Genomic DNA, 23,006 nt, shown 5'->3' on the forward strand with positions numbered 1-23,006 from the left:
TGCTCAGACCTGTCCCGGATAATCCCTGCTCAGAGCTGTCCCGGATAATCTCTGCTCTGTCCTGCCCCCGGATAATCCCTGCTCAGACCTGCCCCGGATAATCCCGGCTCAGACCCGCCCCCGGATAATCCCTGCTCAGACCTGCCCCGGATAATCCCTGCTCAGACCTGCCCCGGATAATCCCGGTTCATACCCGCCACGGATTATCCCTGCTCAGACCTGCCCGGGATAATCCCGGCTCAGACCCGCCACGGATAATCCCTGCTCAGACCTGCCCCGGATAATCCCTGCTCAATCCTGCCCCGGATAATCCCTGCTCAGTCCTGCCTCGGATAATCCCTGCTCACACCTGCCCCCGGATAAACCCTGCTCAGACCTGCCCTGAAAAATCCCTGCTCAGACCTGCACCTGGATAATCCCGGCTCAGACTGGCCCCGGATAATCCCTGCTCAGACCTATCCCGGACAATCCCTGCTCAGACCTGCCCCGGATAATCCCTGCTCAGACCTGCCCCGGATAATCCCTGCTCAGACCTGCCCTGGATAATCCCTGCTCAGACCTGCTCTGGATAATCCCTGCTCAGACCTGCTCTGGATAATCCCTGCTCAGACCTGCCCCGGATAATCCCTGCTCAGACCTGCCCTGGATAATCCCTGCTCACACCTGCCCCCGGATAAACCCTGCTCAGACCAGCCCCGGATAATCCCTGCTCAGACCTGCCCCGGATAATCCCTGCTCAGACCTGCCCCCGGATAATCCCTGCTCAGACCTGCCCCGGATAATCCCTGCTCAGACCTGCCCCGGATAATCCCTGCTCACACCTGCACTGGATAATCCCTGCTCAGACCTGTCCCGGATAATCCCTGTTCACACCTGCCCCCGGGTAATCCCTGCTCAGACCTGCCCCCGGATAATCCCTGCTCAGACCTGCCCCCGGATAATCCCTGCTCAGACCGGCCCCGGATAATCCCTGCTCAGACCTGCCCCGGATAATCCCTGCTCAGACCTGCCCCGGATAATCCCTGCTCAGACCTGCCCCTGTATAATCCCTGCTCAGACCTGCCCCGGATAATCCCGGCTCAGATCCGCCCCCGGATAATCCCTGCTCAGACCTGCCCCCGGAAAATCCCTGCTCAGACCTGCCCCGGATAATCCCTGCTCAGACCTGCCCCGGATAATCCCTGCTCAGACCTGCACTGGATAATCCCTGCTCAGACCTGCCCCGGATAATCCCTGCTCAGACCTGCACCTGGATAATCCCGGCTCAGACCTGCCCCGGATAATCCCTGCTCAATCCTGCCCCGGATAATCCCTGCTCAGTCCTGCCTCGGATAATCCCTGCTCACACCTGCCCCCGGATAAACCCTGCTCAGACCTGCCCTGAATAATCCCTGCTCAGACCTGCACCTGGATAATCCCTGCTCAGACCTATCCCGGACAATCCCTGCTCAGACCTGCCCCGGATAATCCCTGCTCAGATCTGCCCCCGGATAATCCCTGCTCAGACCTGCCCTGGATAATCCCTGCTCAGACCTGCACCTGGATAATCCCTGCTCAGACCTGCCCCGGATAATCCCTGCTCAGACCTGCCCCGGATAATCCCTGCTCAGACCTGCCCCGGATAATCCCTGCTCAGTCCTGCCCGGATAATCCCTGCTCATTCCTGCTCTGGATAATCCCTGCTCAGTCCTGCTCTGGTTATCCTGCCCCGAGACTGAAACCCTCCAGTCTTCTGTCCTGCTAGAAATGCTGTGATGGAGAATTTAGGGTTCAGCCATTGTCTGGTCAACCAAGGTCCAGATGAGAGCAGTAAAATCTCTGGGAAACATGAACTTTGCAAAATTAAGTGTCTCCCTGAGTGGCCTTACGCTTGAGTCCAGTTACGCTCTGGGATTCCATTAACTGATGGCTCAGAATTTGGGGTCATTGATACCTGTTGCTGACAGATGATTTCCTTGTTTTTGTAAAATATCTGCGAATTCTAACTACCTCTCCTTCCTGTCAAACCATTGATTCATGCAGTGAGGTGATGTTCTCATCGCTGGGTGGGCCCAGTATTTATTGCCCGTCCCTAGCTGCCCCTTGAGAAGGTGGTGGTCTAGATTCGAGTGGTGCTGGAAAAACACAGCAGGTCAGGCAGCATCCGAGGAGCAGGAAAATCGACGTTTCGGAAAAAAGCCCTTCATCAGGCCTTTAGACAGAACATCAATTGTCCTGCTCCTCGGATGCTGCCTGACCTGTTGTGTGTCTCCAGCACCACTCGAATCTAGACTCTGATCTCCAGCATCTGCAGTACCCACTTGCGCCTTGACAGAGTGGGGGTGAGCTGAACCGCTGCAGTCCATATGCTGTAGGTAGACGCCCAATGCCCTTAGGGAGGGAATTCCAGAATTTTGACCCAACGACAGTGAAGGAATGGCCAATATGTTTCCAAGCCAGGATGCTGAGTGGCTCGGAGGGGAACTTGCAGGGGGTGGTCTTCCCCTGTATCTGCTGCCCCTTGTCCTTCTGGATGGAAGTGGTTGTGGGCTTGGATGGTGCTGTCTGAGGAGCCTTAGTCAACTTCTGCAGCACCCCATCTTGTGGACTGCTGTGAGTGAGCATCGGTGCTGAAGGGACTGGACGCAATGCTTATCGTGCTGACTGCTTTGTCCTGGATCATGTTTTTACTTGCCATTGTCTGCTTCCGCTTTGTCTAAATGGCTGCAGACTGAGGCTGTTGGAGATGTGTTGTCTTCAGCAGGGGGAGTATCTCACAGCCCACAGAATGCAGTTGAAGGTATTTTGTAATTGTGAAAAGTTCTCTCTCTATAAACTCCCCCACTCACCTGCCTGAGGACTTCCTTCTGTCTGTGCTGTGGTTAAGTGGTGTTGCTGGCTAATTGTGGTGATGCCTCTGAATTACAGAGAACCATGGAAACACCAAATCCCACTCGGCTGCTGCCTGTAATCTGAAGGAGGCCAGAGTCAGAGCTCTCTCTCTGATCCACACATCAGACGGTGCAACAAACACAGACCCTCAGTGTGGTAACATGGTCTACATTAAGAAAGTGAAGAGCATGTCTTTATCTAACAGTCTTTTACTAGTCACAGAGTCATTCAGCGTGGAAACTGACCCTTGTTTGATTTATTTATTCCTTGTGGCTGACCAGGATTTATTGCCCATCCCTCGCTGCCCTTGAGAAGGTGGCGAGCAATTGATACACCTGAGAGGCCATTTTAGCAGATAGTTAAGAGTCAACCATATTGCTGTGGGTCAGGAGTCACATGTAGGCCAGACCAGGTGGGATTGGCAGATTTCCTTCCCTAAAGGGCAGTCGTGAAACAGATGGGTTTTTCTGACAATCAGCAATGGGTTCATGGTCATCAGGAGATTCTTAACTCCAGAATTATTTGAGCTTGGCCCATCTCCCTCCAAACACTTCCTATTCATGTATTTTATCTCCGTTTCTTTTAAATGTTGTAACTGCTCTCGCATCGACCTCATACTCACACACCGACCACCCTCTGTGTTTAAAACAAAAATACCCCGCATGTCTTTTTTAAATCTCTCGCCTCTCACCTTTAAAATGTGGCCCCTAGTCTTGAAATCCCCCATCCTAGGGAAGAGACAGCTCCCATTCACCTTATCCCTTAGCCCCTAGTGATCTTACAAACCTCGACCAGGTCACCTCTCATTCCAGTGAAAAACGTGCCAGTATCTCCAGCCTCTCTTTCTAACTCATACCCTCCCATCCCTGGCAACATCCTGGTAAATCTCCTCCAGCTTAATATTATCCTTCCGATGACAGGGAACTTCCGGATAATCTACCACAAGCTCTTCAGCCAGTGTGCGTTTGTGTTTGGAACTGGGGGCCCCAGTTCATCTGGTCGCTGAATGAGGAGGCCCCTGTTCATCACCGTTTTCCTCGTGGGATCTTGCTGTTGCATGAACCGCTGTTACAACAGTGACTGGATTTTGTTGGCCCTAAAAGCTGGAGAGACGCCCAGAGCAGTGGACAGGGCAGGTCTGTATTTGTCAATACACTCTAACGGCCCTTACTGGCCATAGGTCCATTCCCAGGATGCCTGCTGACTTCAATCCAGTCCTATACCAACATATGCAGCCCCTCATATGCCATCTAACGAGATCACAGCCGATCGGATCGCTGCACAATCCCACTTATCCCGATGCCCGGTCGGAAGAGAGGTTGGACAGACTGGGGTTATTTTGCCGCGGAGCAAAGCAGACCAAGAAGGGACCTGATTGTGTGACAAGATGAGGGACACAGACAGGATGAAACATTTCCCCCCAACCCTCCCCTCCCCAGCCCAGGCATGTGACCAGAGGGTATTGGTTAAAGGTTAGGGACAGGAGGTTTCGAGGGGATGTGAGGATGGTAGGAATTTGCAACTCGCTGCCTGTGAGGGTGGGAGAGACAGAAGCCTGCGGAACATTCCAGGTTTAGCTGTGCTGGGAAACAGGATGAGAATAGCTCAGGCCTTGTTTTTGACCAGCGCACACTCAGTAGGCATCCATCTGTGTTGCTCATCTCAATGACCCACAGCATCAGTAAACGAGAGAGAAACAAGAGATAATGTTCTGAAAGATTCCGGGAAAATGTTGCTCCAAACTGAAATGTTAACTTTTGTTTTCTCTCGCTCTCCCACAGAAGTTGCCTGACCTGACCTGTAAACGCAGGGCCCGACCTGTTCTCAGAGCTTTGCCCATATTCCCATTTGTCCGTGTGCCAGAAGCAGTATTCCTTTTCCAGCTGTGTTTGTTTTGTTTTGATTTTCTGGATGTCCAGCATCTGCGGTATTTTGGCTCTTTGTCAGGAATGTACTAAATAACTACTTGATCTCTGCTGATCCTTTATAACCACCATCTCCCCTTTCACTTTTCAGTGTCTCAACTGCCAGCCAAGAAGCAGAAACACCAGTCACGGTAAGGGAACCCTGCTGAATGATTGCTCGTTCTCTTACAGACAGACACACACAGATACATACACACAGATATACGCACATACACACACACACACATATATATACACACACAGGCAGACACACACAGATACATACACACAGATATACGCACATACACACACACACACACATATATACATACACAGACAGACACACACAGGTATACACACACATACACAGACACATACACAGACACGGATATACACACACACAGAGATATACACACACACAGAGATACAGACACAGATATACACACAGATACACACACACAGATATACATACACAGACAGACACACACAGATACATACACACAGATATACGCACATACATACACACACACATATATACATACACAGGCAGACACACACAGATACATACACACAGATATACGCACATATACACACACACACACATATATACATACACAGGCAGACACACACAGATACATACACACAGATATACGCACATATACACATACACACACACACATAGATATACATACACAGGCAGACGCACACACACACAGATATACGCACATACACACACACACATATATACATACACAGGCAGACACACACAGATATACACACACACACACAGACACATACACAGACACAGATATACACACACACAGAGATATACACACACACAGAGATACAGACACAGATACACACACAGATATACATACACAGACAGACACACACAGATACATACACACAGATATACGCACATACACACACACATATATACATACACAGGCAGACACACACAGATACATACACACAGATATACGCACATATACACACACACACATATATACATACACAGGCAGACACACACAGATACATACACACAGATATACGCACATATACACATACACACACACATATATACATACACAGGCAGACACACACACATATATACATACACAGGCAGACACACACAGATACATACACACAGATATACGCACATATACATACACACACACACACATATATACATACACAGGCAGACACACACAGATACATACACACAGATATACGCACATATACACACACACACACACACACACACACATATATACATACACAGGCAGACACACACAGATATACGCACATATACACACACACACACACACACATATATACATACACAGGCAGACACACACAGATACATACACACAGATATACACACATACACACACACACATATATACATACACAGACAGACACACACAGATACATACACACAGATATACGCACATACACACACACACACATATATACATACACAGGCAGACACACACAGATACATACACACAGATATACGCACATATACATACACACACACACACATATATACATACACAGGCAGACACACACAGATACATACACACAGATATATGCACATATACACACACACACACACACATATATACATACACAGGCAGACACACACAGATACATACACACAGATATACGCACATACACACACACACACATATATACATACACAGGTAGACACACACAGATATACACACAGAGAGATATACACACACACAGATATACACAGACACAGATATACACACACACAGAGATACAGGCACAGATACACACACAGATACATACACACAGATATACACACACACGCACAAACATACATTAACAGATAGAAACACACAGACACAGACACACACAGATTCTGGATCAGAATGGTGCTGGAAAAGCACAGCAGTTCAGGCAACATCTGAGGAGCAGGAGAGTCGACGTTTCGGGCAAAAGCCCTTCATCAGGAATAGATACATATACACAGATACACAGACACACACACACAGATGCACACACACAGACAGACAGACAGACACACACAGGCACAGATATATACACACAGATACACACACACAGACAGGCAAACACACACACAGATACACATGCACACACACATACATTAACACAGATACATACACACAAACACAGACATACACACACAAGCAGATACACTCACACAGATACATGCATAACACAGATACATATACACATAGACAGACATGCACACAGGCAGACACAGAGACAAAGACACATACACACAGAGACAAAGACACATACACACACATATAGACAGACCCACACATACACATCCAGACACTCTCACACAAAGTTAAGACTCTGCAAACAATGATAACAGATGTCTCTGCAGCTTACAACTGTACGAGAGCCAGGTCTGGGAGGTCAGGGAGTGTGTGAATGCTAATTATTGAGGCAATAAAAACAGTTGTCATTAGCAACAGGGGGATAATCACAACCCTTCCCATCTCCGTACCTCACCAGTGGAGCAGCTCAGCTGTGAGAGAGAGAGAGAGAGAGAGAGAGTGGGGGAGAGAGAGAGTGGGAGAGAGAGAGAGAGAGAGAGAGACACACACACACAGAGTTAATGTGTTGAGAGTCTTGTTGAGGACGGGATGGTAATACATCTATAACATGCAACCCCTTAGGGATCATTTTATTGAATTAAAATCAGTTTGTATTTGATTGAATTACACAAAGCTATAAAACAGAGCAGCAACTCCTGGTTAGCCAGGAGGGAGGGAGGGGAGAGGCAGAGTGGTAATGTTTGTAATCCGGTACCGAGGCAAAGATTCCAGGAAGACAGTTCAAATTCCATTCTGGCCTCCGATGGGATTTTAAATTATATCCATAAAGCTGTAATGCCAAGCAGGATCCATGACAAATATCATTGTTTATTTTTATAGAGCAACCCAGCGCCTGCACTGACTTGCCCTAACTGCCCTCTCCAATGTTCCAGGAGGCCAGTAGGTCAAAGGTAACAACAGCTGGCCTGAACATAGCACCTCCATATCCACAGGGAATATACAGCACTCCTAAACCTGGACAGAGATATACTGTAAAAGTAGATAGACTCTTGATGACCAAGAAGATGAAAGATAATTGAGGCTATTGAGGGTTGCACAGTGGCTCAGTGGTTAGCACTGCTGCCTCACAGCGCCAGGGACCCGGGTTCAATTCCCGCCTCGGGTGACTGTCTGTGTGGACTTTCCTCTGATAGTCCAAAGCTGTGCAGGTTAGGGTGGATTGGCCAGGCTAAATTGCCCATTGTGTTCAGAGATGTGCAGACCAGGTGGGTTGGCCGTGGGAAATGCATGGGTTACAGCGAGGTGGTGGGTCTGGTGGAATGGGCTTTGAAGAGTGGACTTGAGGGGCCGAATGGCTTGCTTCCACACTCCAGGGATTCTGTGCAGGAATGTAGTGTTGTGGTTATTGGACCTTATTGGAAGGAGGACCAGGCTGAAGGGTGTTGTATACCACCAACCCCCACCACCCCCTACCCCCCACCCAGGGCTTCCCCAGACACAGGGATCAAACAGAATTTGATATTGAGCTGTGTAAGGAGATATTAGTGATACTCCCCACAGCTCAGGAGTAACGTAAAGGTGAGAGAGCAGTGCTAAGCTAAGCAAGAAGTTCTAGGGACTGGGCTCACTAGGAAATCTGGGATTGTTCAGAGAGGTCAGGATTTGAAAGCTGCAGAGATCTTGGGAGGATTATGTGTGGTTGGAGGAGGTGAGAGTTGTGGGGAGGACTGGGTGAGATGGTGGATAGCCTTGCACACAAGGAGGAGAATTTTCACGTCAAAGTTCGGTGCTGACAGAAGTCAGTGTGATGGGTGAATGGCCTATATGCTGGGGCCTCTGTTTTACACTCCCCTGAGAGGCATCCCCCCACCCCCTGGGCCTCAGTACCACCCTGGGAGGGACCGTCTAACTGCAGGATTGCACCCAGAGTACTCGGAGCTCTGTCATGCCGAACCGAGTCAATCCCTTCCTCAGTCAGTCAGTGACCGAGGTTAGGAGGAGGTTCAGGATGGCAGAGGCGGAACATTTCCTGTCTTGTGACTTTAATCGGAATACCCAGGCGGCAGGGCCCTCCTGTGGTACAGCTGGATGACTGGTTCGACAATCTGAGCAAATAAAAACCAGGAGGAGCCCCCATCATTCCTAGATTCCCCTACAGTGTGGAAACAGGCCCTTCGACCCAACAGGTCCACACCGACCCTCCAAAGAGTAGCCCACCCAGACCCACTCCCACATCAACTAATGCGTCCAACCTAAACATGCCTCCACACTATAGACAATTTAGCCTGGCTAATCCACCTGACCTGCACATCTTTGGACTGTTGAAGGGAACCAGAACAAACCCACACAGACACGGGGAGAATGTGCAAACTCCACATGGACAGTTGCCTGAGGTGGGAATCGAACCCGGGTCCCTGGTGCTGTGAGGCAGCTGTGCTAACCACTGGGCCACTGTGCCGCCCATCGCTCTGCAAGTCCTTTTATAACCCCTCTTTTTTCATTCATGGGGACGTGTTTGTTGAATCATCCTTTGAACTGAGAGACCCTCTGGGCCACTTCGGGGGGAGGAGTCACACTGCTGAAGGTCTGGAACCACATGTAGGCCCGACTGGGTTTATACGGCAGATTTCCGTTCCCTGAGGGACTTCGGTCAACCAGACATACGGTTTTCTTAGAAACGGTTTCACGGTTACCTCTTACTAAGACTAGCTTTGAATTCCCAGTGTTTTTGGCTGGACGACCGTTTCACTGGTTGCTGTAGTGGGATTTGAACCAATGACTCTGGGGCGTAATCCTCGGCCCATGAATTAACTAGTCCCCTGACATCGCCACCACCCCATAGCCCCTCAACTTCCAAACACGCTCAACTGCCCCCACTGCCAACATCCCTCACTCCCTTGTTGATCACAAATTCATATTTTTAAAAACCCAGTGATCCACTGATCTCAGGGGAAGACACTGACAGAGGTGAGTAGGCCAACGAGAGAGGAGATTCCTCTTGGCCTCTGTTTTACACAGGCGATCCCCTTGTATCCCAGATTCCCCCACAAGGAGGGGAGACATCCTCTCAACATTGAACCTGTCAAATTCCCTCAGGATCCCATCTCTCTATGAGATCAGCCTCTCGATCTCCCAGACCTGCTCAACAGGCTTGGTCTAAACTGCAAACTCTTTCCTCATAAAACAATCAGATTTTTAAAAAAATTACTCATTCACAGGATGATGTGAAATTTGAAAGGGTTCAGAAAAGATTTACAAGGATGTTGCCAGGGTTGGAGGGTTTGAGCTACAGGGAGAGGTTGAATAGGCTGGGGCTGTTTTCCCTGGAGTGTGGGAGGCTGAGGGGTGATGTGGGGCATGGATAGGGTTAATAGACGAAGTCTTTTCCCTGGGGTGGGAGAGTCCAGAACTAGAAGGGCATAGGTTTAAGGTGAGAGGGGAAAGATATAAAAGAGCCATAAGGAGCAACTTTTCCATGCATGAGGGTGGTAACTGTATGGAATGAGCTGCCAGAGGATGTGGTGGAGGCTGGTACAATTGCAACATTTAAGAGGCATTTGGATGGGTATATGAATAGGAAGGGTTTGGAGGGATATGGGCCAGGTGCTGGCAGGTGGGACCAGATTGGGTCGGCATGGACGGGTTGGGCCGAAGGGTCTGTTTCCGTGCTGTACATCTCTATGATTCTGAGGGTTTATTGCCCTCATCCCTCAGGGTGGTTAGGAGTCAATCACAATTACTGTGGGTCTGGAGTCACATGTAGTCCTGACCAGGTGAGGTTGGTGGATTTCCTTCCCTTAAGGACATTAGTGAACCAGATGGGTTTTGCCGCCAATCGACAATGGATTGATGGTCATCATTAGATTCTTAATTCCATATAGTTATTGAATTTAAATTCCACTATCTGCTGTGGCAGGATTCAAACCCAGGTTCCCGGAACACTACTTGGGTCTTGGAATTAATAGACCACTAGACCATCACCTCCCGCAAAATACCCAGATCATGTAACACCCTACTAACCAGGACGGAGTGGAGATCCTGGGCTAACACCTCACCCATAACTCCTTCCCAGTCAGAGTTGGAATAACGGTGGGAATTCAGACCTGCCCCATGGTATTCCTCCTTGGAATATTAGGATAAAGACCTCCCTTCCTCCCTAATGGAACTAAACACTGTAAAGGAATGTCTGTCCAGTGCTGGAACTGAGACAGTGCTCGAGCTGACGCAGATTGTGGGCATGATGTGCAGGGAGTGGGACTGAGTGTGATCACTGTACGGACAGGCCAGGGTTTACAGGGAGAGGGACTGAGTGTGATCACTGTACGGACAGGCCAGGATTTACAGGGAGAGGGACTGAGTGTGATCACTGTATGGACAGGTCAGGGTTTACTGGGAGTGGGACTGAGTGTGATCACTGTACAGACAGGTCAGGGTTTACAGGGAGTGGGACTGAGTGTGATCAGTGTATGGACAGGCCAGGGTTTACAGGGAGTGGGACTGAGTGTGATCACTGTACGGACAGGCCAGGGTTTACAGGGAGTGGGACTGAGTGTGATCACTGTACAGACAGGTCAGGGTTTACAGGGAGTGGGATTGAGTGTGATCACTGTACAGACAGGCCACGGATTACAGGGAGTGGGACTGAGTGTGATCACTGTACGGACAGGCCAGGGTTTCCAGGGAGTGGGACTGAGTGTGATCGCTGTACGGACAGGTCAGGGTTTACAGGGAATGGGACTGAGTGTGATCAGTGTACGGACAGGCCAGGGTTTACAGGGAGAGGGACTGAGTGTGATCGCTGTACGGACAGGCCAGGGTTTACAGGGAGTGGGACTGAGTGTGATCACTGTACGGACAGGCCAGGGTTTACAGGGAGTGGGACTGAGTGTGATCACTGTACAGACAGGCCAGGCTTTACAGGGAGTGGGACTGAGTGCGATCACTGTACGGACAGGCCAGGGTTTACAGGGAGAGGGACTGAGTGTGATCAGTGTATGGACAGACCAGGGTTTACAGGGAGTGGGACTGAGTGTGATCACTGTACGGACAGGCCAGGGTTTACAGGGAGTGGGACTGAGTGTGATCACTGTACAGACAGGCCAGGCTTTACAGGGAGTGGGACTGAGTGCGATCACTGTACGGACAGGCCAGGGTTTACAGGGAGAGGGACTGAGTGTGATCGCTGTACGGACAGGTCAGGGTTTACAGGGAGAGGGACTGAGTGTGATCACTGTACAGACAGGCCAGGGTTTACAGGGAGAGGGACTGAGTGTGATCACTGTACAGACAGGCCAGGGTTTACAGGGAGAGGGACTGAGTGTGATCACTGTACGGACAGGCCAGGGTTTACAGGGAGAGGGACTGAGTGTGATCGCTGTACGGACAGGTCAGGGTTTACAGGGAGAGGGACTGAGGGTGATCACTGTACGGACAGGCCAGGGTTTACAGGGAGTGGGACTGAGTGTGATCACTGTACAGACAGGTCAGGGTTTACAGGAGGTGGGACTGAGTGTGATCACTGTACGGACAGGCCAGGGTTTACAGGGAGAGGGACTGAGTGTGATCACTGTATGGACAGGTCAGGGTTTACTGGGAGTGGGACTGAGTGTGATCACTGTACAGACAGGTCAGGGTTTACAGGGAGTGGGACTGAGTGTGATCAGTGTATGGACAGGCCAGGGTTTACAGGGAGTGGGACTGAGTGTGATCACTGTACGGACAGGCCAGGGTTTACAGGGAGTGGGACTGAGTGTGATCACTGTACAGACAGGTCAGGGTTTACAGGGAGTGGGATTGAGTGTGATCACTGTACAGACAGGCCACGGATTACAGGGAGTGGGACTGAGTGTGATCACTGTACGGACAGGCCAGGGTTTCCAGGGAGTGGGACTGAGTGTGATCACTGTACAGACAGGCCAGGGTTTACAGGGAGAGGGACTGAGTGTGATCACTGTACGGACAGGTCAGGGTTTACAGGGAGTGGGACTGAGTGTGATCAGTGTATGGACAGACCAGGGTTTACAGGGAGTGGGACTGAGTGTGATCACTGTACAGACAGGCCAGGCTTTACAGGGAGTGGGACTGAGTGTGATCACTGTACGGACAGGCCAGGGTTTACAGGGAGAGGGACTGAGTGTGATCGCTGTACGGACAGGTCAGGGTTTACAGGGAGAGGGACTGAGTGTGATCACTGTACAGACAGGCCAGGGTTTACAGGGAGAGGGACTGAGTGTGATCACTGTACAGACAGGCCAGGGTTTACAGGGAGAGGGACTGAGTGTGATCACTGTACGGACAGGCCAGGGTTTACAGGGAGAGGGACTGAGTGTGATCGCTGTACGGACAGGTCAGGGTTTACAGGGAGAGGGACTGAGGGTGATCACTGTACGGACAGGCCAGGGTTTACAGGGAGTGGGACTGAGTGTGATCACTGTACAGACAGGTCAGGGTTTACAGGAGGTGGGACTGAGTGTGATCACTGTACGGACAGGCCAGGGTTTACAGGGAGTGGGACTGAGTGTGATCACTGTACAGACAGGTCAGGGTTTACAGGGAGTGGGACTGAGTGTGATCACTGTACAGACAGGCCAGGGTTTACAGGGAGTGGGACTGAGTGTGATCGCTGTACAGACAGGCCAGGGTTTACAGGGAGTGGGACTGAGTGTGATCGCTGTACAGACAGGCCAGGGTTTACAGGGAGTGGGACTGAGTGTGATCACTGTACAGACAGGCCAGGGTTTACAGGGAGTGGGACTGAGTGTGATCACTGTACGGACAGGCCAGGGTTTACAGGGAGTGGGACTGAGTGTGATCACTGCACAGACAGGCCAGGGTTTACAGGGAGTGGGACTGAGTGTGATCACTGCACAGACAGGCCAGGGTTTACAGGGAGTGGGACTGAGTGTGATCACTGTACAGACAGGCCAGGGTTTACAGGGAGTGGGACTGAGTGTGATCACTGTACAGACAGGCCAGGGTTTACAGGGAGTGGGACTGAGTGTGATCGCTGTACGGACAGGCCAGGGTTTACAGGGAGTGGGACTGAGTGTGATCACTGTACAGACAGGCCAGGGTTTACAGGGAGAGGGACTGAGTGTGATCGCTGTACAGGCAGGCCAGGGTTTACAGGGAGAGGGACTGAGTGTGATCACTGTACAGACAGGCCAGGGTTTACAGGGAGTGGGACTGAGTGTGATCACTGTACAGACAGGCCAGGGTTTACAGGGAGTGGGACTGAGTGTGATCGCTGTACAGACAGGCCAGGGTTTACAGGGAGTGGGATGAGTGTGATCACTGTACGGACAGGCCAGGGGTTACAGGGAGTGGGACTGAGTGTGATCGCTGTACAGACAGGCCAGGGTTTACAGGGAGAGGGACTGAGTGTGATCGCTGTACAGGCAGGCCAGGGTTTACAGGGAGAGGGACAGAGTGTGATCACTGTACAGACAGGCCAGGGTTTACAGGGAGTGGGACTGAGTGTGATCACTGTACAGACAGGCCATGGTTTACAGGGAGTGGGACTGAGTGTGATCGCTGTACAGACAGGCCAGGGTTTACAGGGAGTGGGATGAGTGTGATCACTGTACGGACAGGCCAGGGGTTACAGGGAGTGGGACTGAGTGTGATCGCTGTACAGTCAGGCCAGGGTTTATAGGGAGAGGGACTGAGTGTGATCGCTGTACGGACAGGCCAGGGTTTACAGGGAGAGGGACTAAGTGTGATCACTGTACAGACAGGCCAGGGTTTACAGGGAGTGGGACTGAGTGTGATCACTGTACGGACAGGCCAGGGTTTACAGGGAGAGGGACTGAGTGTGATCGCTGTACGGACAGGTCAGGGTTTACAGGGAGAGGGACTGAGTGTGATCACTGTACAGACAGGCCAGGGTTTACAGGGAGAGGGACTGAGTGTGATCACTGTACAGACAGGCCAGGGTTTACAGGGAGTGGGACTGAGTGTGATCGCTGTACGGACAGGCCAGGGTTTATAGGGAGAGGGACTGAGTGTGATCGCTGTACGGACAGGCCAGGGTTTACAGGGAGAGGGACTGAGTGTGATCACTGTACGGACAGGCCAGGGTTTACAGGGAGTGGGACTGAGTGTGATCACTGTACGGACAGGCCAGGGTTTACAGGGAGAGGGACTGAGTGTGATCACTGTACGGACAGGCCAGGGTTTACAGGAAGTGGGACTGAGTGTGATCACTGTACAGACAGGCCAGGGTTTACAGGGAGATGGACTGAGTGTGATCACTGTACGGACAGGCCGGGGTTTACAGGGAGAGGGACTGAGTGTGATCACTGTACGGACAGGCCAGGGTTTACAGGGGGTGGGACTGAGTGTGATCACTGTACGGACAGGCCAGGGTTTACAGGGAGTGGGACTGAGTGTGATCGCTGTACAGACAGGCCAGGGTTTACAGGGGGTGGGACTGAGTGTGATCACTGTACGGACAGGCCAGGGTTTACAGGGAGTGGGACTGAGTGTGATCGCTGTACGGACAGGCCAGGGTTTACAGGGAGAGGGACTGAGTGTGATCGCTGTACGGACAGGCCAGGGTTTACAGGGAGTGAGACTGAGTGTGATCACTGTACGGACAGGCCAGGGTTTACAGGGAGTGGGACTGAGTGTGATCACTGTACAGAGAGGCCAGGGTTAACAGGGAGAGGGACTGAGTGTGATCACTGTACAGACGGGCCAGGGTTTACAGGGAGAGGGATTGAGTGTGATCACTGTACAGACAGCCCAGGGTTTGCAGGGAGAGGGACTGAGTGTGATCACTGTACAGACAGGCCAGGGTTTGCAGGGAGAGGGACTGAGTGTGATCACTGTACAGACGGGCCAGGGTTTACAGGGAGAGGGATTGAGTGTGATCACTGTACAGACAGCCCAGGGTTTGCAGGGAGAGGGACTGAGTGTGATCACTGTACAGACAGGCCAGGGTTTACAGGGAGTGGGACTGAGTGTGATCACTGTACGGACAGGCCAGGGTTTACAGGGAGTGGGACTGAGTGTGATCACTGTACAGACAGGCCAGGGTTTACAGGGAGTGGGACTGAGTGTGATCACTGTACGGACAGGCCATGGTTTACAGGGAGTGGGACTGAGTGTGATCGCTGTACAGACAGGCCATGGTTTACAGGGAGTGGGACTGAGTGTGATCGCTGTACAGACAGGCCAGGGTTTAAAGGGAGAGGGACTGAGTGTGATCACTGTACAGACAGGCCAGGGTTTATAGGGAGAGGGACTGAGTGTGATTGCTGTACGGACAGGCCAGGGTTTACAGGGAGTTGGACTGAGTGTGATCACTGTACAGACAGGCCAGGGTTTACAGGGAGTGGGACTGAGTGTGATCACTGTACAGACAGGCCAGGGTTTACAGGGAGTGGGACTGAGTGTGAGCACTGTACGGACAGGCCAGGGTTTACAGGGAGAGGGACTGAGTGTGATTGCTGTACGGACAGGCCAGGGTTTACAGGGAGTGGGACTGAGTGTGATCGCTGTACAGACAGACCAGGGTTTACAGGGAGAGGGACTGAGTGTGATCACTGTACAGACAGGCCAGGGTTTACAGGGAGCGGGACTGAGTGTGATCACTGTACGGACAGGCCAGGGTTTACAGGGAGTGGGACTGAGTGTGATCACTGTACGGACAGGTCAGGGTTTACAGGGAGAGGGACTGAGTGTGATCACTGTACAGACAGGCCAGGGTTTACAGGTAGAGGGACTGAGTGTGATCACTGTACAGACAGGCCAGGGTTTACAGGGAGAGGGACTGAGTGTGATCACTGTACAGACAGGCCAGGGTTTACAGGGAGAGGGACTGAGTGTGATCACTGTACAGGCAGACCAGGGTTTACAGGGAGAGGGACTGAGTGTGATCACTGTACAGACAGGCCAGGGTTTACAGGGAGAGGGACTGAGTGTGATCACTGTACAGACAGGCCAGGGTTTACAGGGAGTGGGACTGAGTGTGTTCGCTGTACGGACAGGCCAGGGTTTACAGGGAGAGGGACTGAGTGTGATCACTGTACAGACAGGCCAGGGTTTACAGGGAGTGGGACTGAGTGTGATCACTGTACAGACAGGCCAGGGTTTACAGGGAGAGGGACTGAGTGTGTTCGCTGTACAGACAGCCAGGGTTTACAGGGAGTGGGACTGAGTGTGATCACTGTACGGACAGGCCAGGGTTTACAGGGAGTGGGACTGAGTGTGAGCACTGTACGGACAGGCCAGGGTTTACAGGGAGAGGGACTGAGTGTGATCAGTGTACAGACAGGCCAGGGTTTACAGGGAGTGGGACTGAGTGTGATCACTGTACGGACAGGTCAGGGTTTACAAGGAGAGGGACTGAGTGTGATCACTCTACGGACAGGCCAGGGTTTACAGGGAGTGGGACTGAGTGTGATCACTGTACAGACAGGCCAGGGTTTACAGGGAGAGGGACTGAGTGTGATCACTGTACGGACAGGCCAGGGTTTACAGGGAGAGGGACTGAGTGTGATCACTGTACAGACAGGCCAGGGTTTACAAGGAGAGGGACTGAGTGTGATCACTGTACGGACAGGCCAGGGTTTACAGGGAGTGGGACTGAGTGTGATCACTGTACAGACAGGCCAGGGTTTACAGGGAGTGGGACTGAGTGTGATCACTGTACAGACAGGCCAGGGTTTACAGGGAGAGGGACTGAGTGTGATTGCTGTACGGACAGGACAGGGTTTACAGGGAGTGGGACTTAGTATGATCGCTGGACAGACAGGCCAGGGTTAACAGGGAGTGGGACTGAGTGTGATCACTGTACGGACAGGCCAGGGTTTACAGGGAGTGGGACTGAGTGTGATCAGTGTACAGACAGGCCAGGGTTTACAGGGAGTGGGACTGAGTGTGATCACTGGACGGACAGGTCAGGGTTTACAAGGAGAGGGACTGAGTGTGATCGCTGTACGGACAGGTCAGGGTTTACAGGGAGTGGGACTGAGTGTGATCACTGTACAGACAGGCCAGGGTTTACAGGGAGAGGGACTGAGTGTGATCACTGTACGGACAGGTCAGGGTTTACAGGGAGTGGGACTGAGTGTGATCACTGTACAGACAGGCCAGGGTTTACAGGGAGAGGGACTGAGTGTGATCACTGTACAGACAGGCCAGGGTTTACAGGGAGAGGGCATGAGTGTGATCACTGTACGGACAGGCCAGGGTTTACAGGGAGAGGGACTGAGTGTGATCACTGTACAGACAGGTCAGGGTTTACAGGGAGTGGGACTGAGTGTGATCACTGTACAGACAGGCCAGGGTTTACAGGGAGTGGGACCGAGTCTGATCACTGTACGGACAGGCCAGGGTTTACAGGGAGTGGGCATGAGTGTGATCACTGTACAGATAGGCCAGGGTTTACAGGGAGTGGGACTGAGTGTGATCGCTGTATGGACAGGCCATGGTTCACAGGGAGTGGGACTGAGTGTGATCACTGTACAGACAGGCCAGGGTTTACAGGGAGTGGGACTGCGTGTGATCACTGTACGGACAGGTCAGGGTTTACAGGGAATGGGACTGAGTGTGATTGCTGTACAGACAGGCCATGGTTTACAGGGAGTGGGACTGAGTGTGTTCACTGTACGGACAGGCCAGGGTTTACAGGAAGTGGGACTGAGTGTGATCACTGTACAGACAGGCCAGGGTTTACAGGGAGATGGACTGAGTGTGATCACTGTACGGACAGGCCAGGGTTTACAGGGAGAGGGACTGAGTGTGATCACTGTACGGACAGGCCAGGGTTTTCAGGGAGAGGGACTGAGGGTGATCACTGTACGGACAGGTCAGCGTTTACAGGGAGAGGGACTGAGTGTGATCACTGTACGGACAGGCCAGGGTTTACAGGGAGTGGGCATGAGTGTGATCACTGTACAGACAGGCCAGGGTTTACAGGGAGATGGACTGAGTGTGATCACTGTACGGACAGGCCAGGGTTTACAGGGAGAGGGACTGAGTGTGATCGCTGTACGGACAGGCCAGGGTTTTCAGGGAGAGGGACTGAGTGTGATCACTGTACAGACAGCCCAGGGTTTGCAGGGAGAGGGACTGAGTGTGATCGCTGTACAGACAGGCCCGGGTTTACAGGGGGTGGGACTGAGTGTGATCACTGTACGGACAGGCCAGGGTTTACAGGGAGTGGGACTGAGTGTGATCGATGTACGGACAGGCCAGGGTTTAAAGGGAGAGGGACTGAGTGTGATCGCTGTACGGACAGGCCAGGGTTTACAGGGAGTGAGACTGAGTGTGATCACTGTACGGACAGGTCAGGGTTTACAGGGAGTGGGACTGAGTGTGATCGCTGTACGGACTGGCCAGGGTTTACAGGGAGAGGGACTGAGTGTGATCACTGTACGGACAGGCCAGGGTTTACAGGGAGTGGGACTGAGTGTGATCACTGTACAGAGAGGCCAGGGTTAACAGGGAGAGGGACTGAGTGTGATCACTGTACAGACGGGCCAGGGTTTACAGGGAGAGGGATTGTGTGTGATCACTGTACAGACAGCCCAGGGTTTGCAGGGAGAGGGACTGAGTGTGATCACTGTACAGACAGGCCAGGGTTTTAAGGGAGTGGGACTGAGTGTGATCACTGTACGGACAGGCCAGGGTTTACAGGGAGTGGGACTGAGTGTGATCACTGTACAGACAGGCCAGGGTTTACAGGGAGTGGGACTGAGTGTGATCACTGTACGGACAGGCCATGGTTTACAGGGAGTGGGACTGAGTGTGATCGCTGTACAGACAGGCCATGGTTTACAGGGAGTGGGACTGAGTGTGATCGCTGTACAGACAGGCCAGGGTTTAAAGGGAGAGGGACTGAGTGTGATCACTGTACAGACAGGCCAGGGTTTATAGGGAGAGGGACTGAGTGTGATCGCTGTACGGACAGGCCAGGGTTTACAGGGAGTGGGACTGAGTGTGATCACTGTACAGACAGGCCAGGGTTAACAGGGAGGGGGACTGAGTGTGATCACTGTACAGACAGGCCAGGGTTTACAGGGAGTGGGACTGAGTGTGATCACTGTACAGACAGGCCAGGGTTTACAGGGAGTGGGACTGAGTGTGATCACTGTACAGACAGGCCAGGGTTTACAGGGAGAGCGACTGAGTGTGATTGCTGTACGGACAGGCCAGGGTTTACAGGGAGTGGGACTGAGTGTGATCGCTGTACAGACAGACCAGGGTTTACAGGGAGAGGGACTGAGTGTGATCACTGTACAGACAGGCCAGGGTTTACAGGGAGCGGGACTGAGTGTGATCACTGTACAGACAGGCCAGGGTTTACAGGGAGAGGGACTGAGTGTGTTCGCTGTACAGACAGGCCAGGGTTTACAGGGAGTGGGACTGAGTGTGATCACTGTACAGACAGGCCAGGGTTTACAGGGAGTGGGACTGAGTGTGAGCACTGTACGGACAGGTCAGGGTTTACAGGGAGAGGGACTGAGTGTGATCAGTGTACAGACAGGCCAGGGTTTACAGGGAGTGGGACTGAGTGTGATCACTGTACGGACAGGTCAGGGTTTACAAGGAGAGGGACTGAGTGTGATCACTGTACGGACAGGCCAGGGTTTACAGGGAGTGGGACTGAGTGTGATCACTGTACAGACAGGCCAGGGTTTACAGGGAGAGGGACTGAGTGTGATCACTGTACAGACAGGCCAGGGTTTACAGGGAGAGGGACTGAGTGTGATCACTGTACAGACAGGCCAGGGTTTACAAGGAGAGGGACTGAGTGTGATCACTGTACGGACAGGCCAGGGTTTACAGGGAGTGGGACTGAGTGTGATCACTGTACAGACAGGCCAGGGTTTACAGGGAGTGGGACTGAGTGTGATCATTGTACGGACAGGCCATGGTTTACAGGGAGAGGGACTGAGTGTGATCACTGTACAGACAGGCCAGGGTTTATAGGGAGAGGGACTGAGTGTGATTGCTGTACGGACAGGCCAGGGTTTACAGGGAGTGGGACTGAGTGTGATCACTGTACAGACAGGCCAGGGTTAACAGGGAGTGGGACTGAGTGTGATCACTGTACGGACAGGCCAGGGTTTACAGGGAGTGGGACTGAGTGTGATCAGTGTACAGACAGGCCAGGGTTTACAGGGAGTGGGACTGAGTGTGATCACTGGACGGACAGGTCAGGGTTTACAAGGAGAGGGACTGAGTGTGATCGCTGTCCGGACAGGTCAGGGTTTACAGGGAGTGGGACTGAGTGTGATCACTGTACAGACAGGCCAGGGTTTACAGGGAGAGGGACTGAGTGTGATCACTGTACAGACAGGCCAGGGTTTACAGGGAGAGGGACTGAGTGTGATCCCTGTACGGACAGGCCAGGGTTTACAGGGAGTGGAACTGAGTGTGTTCGCTGTACAGACAGGTCAGGGTTTACAGGGAGAGGGACTGAGTGTGATCACTGTACAGACAGGTCAGGGTTTACAGGGAGTGGGACTGAGTGTGATCACTGTACAGACAGGCCAGGGTTTACAGGGAGAGGGACTGAGTGTGATCACTGTACAGACAGGTCAGGGTTTACAGGGAGTGGGACTGAGTGTGATCACTGTACAGACAGGCCAGGGTTTACAGGGAGTGGGACCGAGTCTGATCACTGTACGGACAGGCCAGGGTTTACAGGGAGTGGGCATGAGTGTGATCACTGTACAGATAGGCCAGGGTTTACAGGGAGTGGGACTGAGTGTGATCGCTGTATGGACAGGCCATGGTTCACAGGGAGTGGGACTGAGTGTGATCACTGTACAGACAGGCCAGGGTTTACAGGGAGTGGGACTGCGTGTGATCACTGTACGGACAGGTCAGGGTTTACAGGGAATGGGACTGAGTGTGATTGCTGTACAGACAGGCCATGGTTTACAGGGAGTGGGACTGAGTGTGTTCACTGTACGGACAGGCCAGGGTTTACAGGGAGTGGGACTGAGTGTGATCACTGTACAGACAGGCCAGGGTTTACAGGGAGTGGGACTCAGTGTGATCAATGTATGGACATGCCAGCATTTACAGGGAGTGGGACTGAATGTGATCACTGTACAGACAGGCCAGGGTTTACAGGGAGAGGGACTGAGTGTGATCACTGTACAGACAGGTCAGAGTTTACAGGGAGTGGGACTGAGTGTGATCAGTGTACGGACAGGCCAGGGTTTACAGGGAGTGGGACTGAGTGTGATCACTGTACGGACAGGTCAGGGTTTACAGGGAGTGGGACTGAGTGATCACTGTACGGACAGGCCATGGTTTACAGGGAGTGGGACTGAGTGTGATCACGGTACAGACAGGCCAGGGTTTACAGGGAGTGGGACTTAGTGTGATCACTGTACAGACAGACCAGGGTTTATAGGGAGAGGGACTGAGTGTGATCGCTGTACGGACAGGCCAGGGTTTACAGGGAGTGGGACTGAGTGTGATCACTGTACAGACAGGCCAGGGTTTATAGGGAGAGGGACTGAGTGTGATCGCTGTACGGACATGCCAGGGTTTACAGGGAGTGGGACTGAGTGTGATCACTGTACAGACAGGCCATGGTTTACAGGGAGTGGGACTGAGTGTGATCACTGTTCAGACAGGCCAGGGTTTACAGGGAGAGGAACTGAGTGTGTTCGCTGTACAGACAGCCAGGGTTTACAGGGAGAGGGACTGAGTGTGATCACTGTACAGACAGGTCAGGGTTTACAGGGAGTGGGACTGAGTGTGATCACTGTACAGACAGGCCAGGGTTTACAGGGAGTGGGACCGAGTCTGATCACTGTACGGACAGGCCAGGGTTTACAGGGAGTGGGCATGAGTGTGATCACTTTACAGATAGGCCAGGGTTTACAGGGAGTGGGACTGAGTGTGATCGCTGTATGGACAGGCCATGGTTCACAGGGAGTGGGACTGAGTGTGATCACTGTGCAGACAGGCCAGGGTTTACAGGGAGTGGGACTGCGTGTGATCACTGTACGGACAGGTCAGGGTTTACAGGGAATGGGACTGAGTGTGATTGCTGTACAGACAGGCCATGGTTTACAGGGAGTGGGACTGAGTGTGTTCACTGTACGGACAGGCCAGGGTTTACAGGAAGTGGGACTGAGTGTGATCACTGTACAGACAGGCCAGGGTTTACAGGGAGATGGACTGAGTGTGATCACTG

General features: G+C 52.1%; 1 protein-coding gene across 3 annotated transcripts in view; it reads left to right on the top strand.

Moving 5' to 3' along the window:
• Positions 1-23,006, top strand: part of LOC122547938 (tumor necrosis factor ligand superfamily member 15-like) — an 85,559-nt gene that overhangs the window by 13,495 nt on the left and 49,058 nt on the right. For all 3 annotated transcript variants that reach the window (XM_087978831.1, XM_087978834.1, XM_087978832.1), the window contains exon 2: positions 4,888-4,927. In XM_087978831.1, the coding sequence (XP_087834957.1) occupies positions 4,888-4,927 (40 nt within the window). The remainder of the gene's footprint in view (positions 1-4,887; positions 4,928-23,006) is intronic.

This window comes from Chiloscyllium plagiosum, unplaced genomic scaffold (genome assembly GCF_037043375.1).
Source record: "Chiloscyllium plagiosum isolate Xiang-an unplaced genomic scaffold, Cpla_swu_hap1 HiC_scaffold_35, whole genome shotgun sequence".
In the NCBI taxonomy this organism is placed as follows: Eukaryota; Metazoa; Chordata; class Chondrichthyes; order Orectolobiformes; family Hemiscylliidae; genus Chiloscyllium; species Chiloscyllium plagiosum.